Genomic DNA, 6,024 nt, shown 5'->3' with positions numbered 1-6,024 from the left:
CCCCTCACTCACTCTCACTGCCATGTATCTGTTATTCCATATATTAACCACCTGATCCCCTCACTCGGGGTCTAGTCTGTAACTCATTCCCGTGTGTCTGTTACTCAAAATATAACTAGCCTAGCCCTTGATCAAGCTGCAGTCTGGAACTCACTCCTGGGGGTGCGTTAGTCTTTATGTTCCTGCCAGGTCATTGTCAGTGTAAGAGGATTAGCCGACTACAGGGGGCTTCTGGGACCCTGGCACAATCCCAAAGAACAGGTTTGCTGCACGTTAACTACTAATTAACTAGTCGGTTGTCTGGCCAATGGCAAGACGCTTTGGTCTATTCAGCTCCCAACATTCTTAACCAGCGTTAACATGGAACATTACACTTTTATTTAGTTTGTTTAACTCTTGGTGGGATAAGCACAAGGAGGTTGGTGGACAGAGCTGGGCAGTTACCAGGCGGAGGGTCAGGAGATCCAGTAGCCTCATGAAGGAAGTTTCTAATTTTACCACCAACGGGAACCCCAGCACCAGTCCATCCTGCCAACCGCAAGTTATTGAGCTTTCCTCGATGCACACAGGTATCTGCACAGCTGACGGCATTTGATCTAGCCTCAGGGATTGCGGATGCCAAGGGCCGGGCGCTAATGGCAGTCCCAAACAGCAGTTGTTATTGCAAGACAACAAGGTGCAGGGCTGGATGAACACAGCAGGCCAAGCAGCATCATAGGAGCAGAGAGGCTGACGTTTCGGGCCTAGACCCTTCATCAGGAAAGGGGGAGGGGAAGGGGGTTTTGAAATAAATAGGGAGAGAGTGGGAGGCGGATAGAAGAGGGATAGAGGAGAGGATAAGTGGAGAGGAAACAAACAGGTCGAAGAGGCGGGGATGGAGCCAGTTATTGCAAACTGAGTGAGGCACTCAGGCTGTTGGCCTTCCCCTCAGCACTGGTGACAGGACAGGGGTCAAAATGCAACAATAAGAACCGTGCATTTGTATAGCCGGCTACGTGGTGTAGCAAAACTCTTTCCTTTCGGAGCGCAGTGCCGTACTGTAAAAAACACGGCAACCAACGTATGCACAGCAAGATCCCACTATGGCAAGGTGGTGATGATCAGATCATCTGAGGCAAAAACAGAAATTGCTGGCAAAGCTCAGCAGTTCGTGGAGAGAAATCAGAGTTAACATTTCGGGTCCAGTGACTCTTCCTCAGAATAGAGAGTTCTGAAGAAGGGTCACTGGACCCAAAACGTTAACTCTGTTTCTCTCTTTCCACAATCGCCAAGAAACCTGCTGAGCTTTTCCCAGAAATCTCCATTTTTGTTTTTGATTTCCAGCACCTTTGGTTTTTTTTTTAAAATCTGGTATTTGTGATGTTGATTGAGGAATAATATTGGTTCGGGCTGTGGTTTGAAACCACATCTTGGAATCGCTAACGTTCACCTCGGAGGGCTCTGTTTTAAGATCTCAATCAGAAAGTGGAGGCTACAGGGATGCAGCATTCTGTCAGTGCCCACGTTGGGGCACCACCAGCTCCTGAAGTGGGACTCGAACACAGGACCTCCGGATTCCGCAGTGACACCATTGGGCTGATATTTGGCCAAGCACCCAAGTGACAGAGGAGGCCAGTGGGCAGAAGGCTGTGTCAAGCAAAGCGTATGGCAAGATTTGGATTTCCTGGGATATTGGCAAATATTGGATATTGGCTCGTTCCTAATTGCCCTTGACCTGAGCATCTTGCTATGCCATTTCAAAGGGTCAGCAATTCACCTAGTGCCCCCTCTCCACCTTCTCCCTGTGCCTTCACACTCTTCCCTTTTTCAAATTATGGTCTAATTTCATTTTTCAATGGGTTCAGTTGAGTTGGGCAGGGCATCACAGACCCTCCATTTCATCTATTCTTTTGGTCGGATGTGAGTTTCATTGGCAAGGTTCAATCCCAATCGCCCTGTGGACTGAGTTCCTCTCTCAGCCATTTCAGAGGGCAGCTGAGATTCAACCAAGTTGCTGTGGGTCTTTTTTCTATTCGTTTGTGGGATGAGGACATCGCTGGCTGGGCCTAACATTTTGCGTACTGAACTAACTGTGGTCAAATTCCACCAGTCGCCATGGGAACTGAAACCATGCCCCCAAAGCACCAGCCTGGGCCTACATAATTGGTAGCCCAGAGCTATTACCATGACGTCACCCCAAACTAAGGGAATGACTCAACATCAGAATTCCTCTCTTGGAAAGAAGCAAATAATTAACACCAGTGATAAACTTTACCTTTTTTTTTGTTAGAGAATATCCTACTGGTTTTGTTTCCCTGAACAGTGACAATGAGAAACTGTACCAGACTCAGGGTGTTCCCTCTGGTCTGATCCTATCACAACGATGTTTAGTAACCAGCAGAGAACAACAAATGTTCAGAGGGGCAAGGTCGTTGGTTCTTCACTTCGCATTGACTCTCATTGCTCCAAATCAATCATATGGCTTTGGAGCAGATATAGGTCATTGGGCCCCTCAGTGCTAGCCCACCATTCAGGACTTACACAATTAATGGTAGGGCCTTGGGTAGTGTAGTAGAACAAAGGGATCTAGGTGTTCAGGTACATGATTCTTTGAAATTTGTGTCACATGTAGACAAGGTGGTTAAGAAGGTGTTTAGCACGCTTGCCTTCATTGCTCATACCTTTGAGGACAGGAGCTGGGACATCATGTTGAGGTTGTACAGGACGTTGGTGAGGCCTCATTGGGAATACTGTGTCCAGTTCTGGTCATCCTGTTATAGAAAGAATGTTACTAAACTGGAAAGGGTTCAGAATAGATTTACCAGGACATTGCCAGGAATACAGGGTTTGAGTGAAAAGGAGAGGCTGGATAGGCTGGGACATAATTCACTGGCGTGTAAGAGGCAGAGGGGTTGACCGTTTTTAGAGGTTTATAAATCATATCCCATGAAGGATATAGATAAGGGGAATGGCAGATGTCTATACACCAGGGTAGCGGATTTCAAGACTAGGGGGCATATTTTTAAGGTGACAGGAGAAAGATTTATAAAGGACATGAGGGGCAAACGTTTTACACAGAGAGTGGTTCATGTGTGGAACGAACTTCCAGAGGAAGCGGTGGATGCAGTTACAATGTTTAAAAGCCATTTAGATAAGTACATGGATAGGAAATGTTTGGAGGGATATGGATTAAGTGCAGGCAGGTGGGACTAGTTTAGTTTGGGATTATTGTCCGCATGGACTAGATGGACCGAAGGGTCTGTTTCCATGCTGTTTGACTCAATGACTCCATCATAGCCAATCTGATTGTTGACTCTGCTTCTCTTTGTATGCCTTTGACTCCCTTGATGGTCAAAACACCTCAAATTTCCGTTGGCTTGAGATGGGAATGGAACTGGAAAGTAATCTTTCAGGGTTATTGGACCTTGGTGCTATCGAGTGACTGCCTTTCCCTGGTGGGTGGAAGTCTGGTGATGCTTCCCTCAGTTCAATAGTCCACTGACACCCACTGCCCAGGTTCACACTCCTAGAAAGACTGGCACGTGGCCTGACTGAGGAATTGTTCAGTAGCTGAGCCAATGTTGTGGTGGGGATTTGGTGGGAAGCGAAGACAAAAATGGAGGTGGGTGTGGAATCCAAAAGGAATAAGCACTAAATCACCAGGGCCAGGCCGGACGGCGAAATCGATCTGAATTTTCAACAGGATCCCAAATGTCAGGGAGAGAATGTCTTAAATATTAAATACAGCGTTGCCTTGATCCTGCTCCTCATCTCTCATTGTCAGTTACCTCCATGTGTGTGGGCTTAAGGTCACGTCCTCTTGACCTCTGTGCAACCTCGGCGTGACCCTGGCCCATGAGGCACACAGATGGTTCCTCACGTCACTGTAGCATGATGTCATTCAGGTTCTCCTGGAGAACAGTGTCCTTGACAGCGTGGAAGACGAAGCGGATGTTCTCTGTGTCGATGGCGGTGGTGAAGTGGTGGAAGAGAGGTCGGCTGCGATCTCTCCGTTTGCGGTTGAAGCATGACAGGAGGTACTTCTGGACATCCTCCAGGTGGTGGGGCCGCCCCTCAAAGTCCGGGAAGTGCTTCTCGATGTTGACCGTCTTCACCTTGGCCTCCAGCAGGTCGGTCTTGTTCAGGAAGAGGATAATGGAGACCCTGGCAAAGAGCTTGTTATTCACAATCGTCTCGAAGATGTTCATCGACTCCACCAGGCGGTTGGTTCGCCGGTCCTCCATCAGGACCTGGTCAAACTCACTGGACGACACCATGAACAAGATGGAGGTGATGCCTTCAAAGCACAGGAACCACTTTTGCCTCTGGGAGCGCTGTCCGCCCACATCCATCATCCTGAAAGGGATGCCCTTGATGAGAAAGTCATACTCAACAATTCCCTTGGTTGCTCTCCGAGACAGAAGGATGTCCTGCTTGGTGGGTAGGTAATTCTGGAAAGAAAGCAAGGCACAAACTAAACCATGGCCAACCTGACAACCAAAACAATAAAGTTACATGGTGTAGCAGAGAACCAGAAACATCCGCCCTGTGCTACTACTACAAGCCTCTTCCACCACTTGTCACCTCATTATTTTTCAAGATGGCGGCAGAGTAGCAGCACAACATGCAGGCTCCTTAGCCCAGGAGCTCGTCCACTCGGCTTTTTTTTTCACTTTTTATTTTTTTTTGTCAAATGTTCCCATTTATTTTGGTACCTTACCTTCTTTTAACAAATTGGGCGGATGGCGTCATCTCCCAGCACAGGCCCAGTGACAAGGTCTGGAATGGCATTGCAGGCCTGGTGCCAGCGTGGACGGACTCCACTGTGTGGTGGACTCATGCAACCTTGGAGGTCTACTTTAGCGACTTTAGGGTGTTCCAGCAGTCTGGCGTGTAGACCTAGTCCTGTCAATGGGAGTCTCGTCTCGGCCCAGCGTGGCAGTTTCGGCCTGGTTTTCCACCCGACTCTGAACCCAGGGGTCATTAACTGAACTGTGACAAACTTCTACTTTTTCTTCTTGTTATTTATGACTTCTGTCATTAATTTATGTGTCATGGTATGGTGACATATAAAACTTTTCACTTTTCTTTTGTAAATTTGACAATAAGTTGCTATTCCTTTCCATTCTATTTCATGTTGTTATATTCTATTCTATTCTATTCCATTCCATTCTATTCCATTCCATTCTATTCCATTCCTGTCTATTCTATTCCATTCCATTATATTCTATTCCATTCTATTCTATTCCATTCTATTCTCTTCCATTCTATTCTACTCTATTCTATTCCATTCTATTCCATTCTATTCCATTCTATTGTATTCAATTCCTTTCTGTTCCATTCCATTCTATTCTCTTCCATTCTATTCCATTCCATTCCATTCCATTCTAATCCATTCCATTCTATTCTATTCCATGCTATTCCATTCCATTCAATTCTATTCCATTCAATTCTATTCTATTCTCTTCCATTCTATTCTATTCCATTCTACTCTATTCTATTCTGTTCTATTCCATTCCATTCTATTCCATTCCATTCTATTACATTCCATTCTATTCCATTCCATTCTATTCCATTCCATTCTATTACATTCCATTCTATTCCATTCCATTCTATTCTAATACATTCTAACCTATTCCATTCTACTCTATTCCATTCTATTCCACTCTATTCCATTCCATTCTATTCCGATCCATTCTATTCTATTCCATGCCATTCCATTCTATTCCATTCCATTCTATTCTATTCTATTCCATTCTATTCCATTATATTCTATTCCATTCCATTCTATTCTATTCTATTCCATTCTATTGTATTCTATTCCATTCTGTTCCATTGCACTCTATTCCATTCTATACCATTCCATTCTATTCCATTCTATTCTATTCCATTCTATTCCGTTCCATTCTATTCCGTTCCATTCTATTCTATTCCATTCTATTCTATTCCATTCCATTCTATTCTATTCCATTCCATTCTATTCCATTCTATTCTATTGTATTCTATTCTATTCCATTCTATTCTATTCTATTCTATTCTATTCCA

General features: G+C 45.1%; 1 protein-coding gene across 1 annotated transcript; it reads right to left on the bottom strand.

Annotated features, from left to right (window-relative positions):
- Positions 1-3,165: 3,165 nt before the first annotated feature.
- LOC109925320 (guanine nucleotide-binding protein subunit alpha-12-like) lies at positions 3,166-4,469 on the bottom strand (the record flags this gene model as incomplete). The annotated part of the gene is made up of 1 exon (XM_048594362.1): positions 3,166-4,469. A coding segment is annotated over one exon (609 nt), but the record flags the coding sequence as incomplete, so codon positions are not given.
- Between the last annotated feature and the right edge of the window lie 1,555 nt (positions 4,470-6,024).

This window comes from Rhincodon typus, unplaced genomic scaffold (assembly GCF_021869965.1).
Source record: "Rhincodon typus isolate 14 unplaced genomic scaffold, sRhiTyp1.1 hic_rhity00008560, whole genome shotgun sequence".
NCBI lineage: Eukaryota > Metazoa > Chordata > Chondrichthyes > Orectolobiformes > Rhincodontidae > Rhincodon > Rhincodon typus.
Note: the sequence above shows the minus strand (reverse complement) of the source record. Positions and strands in the feature narration are given on the sequence as shown.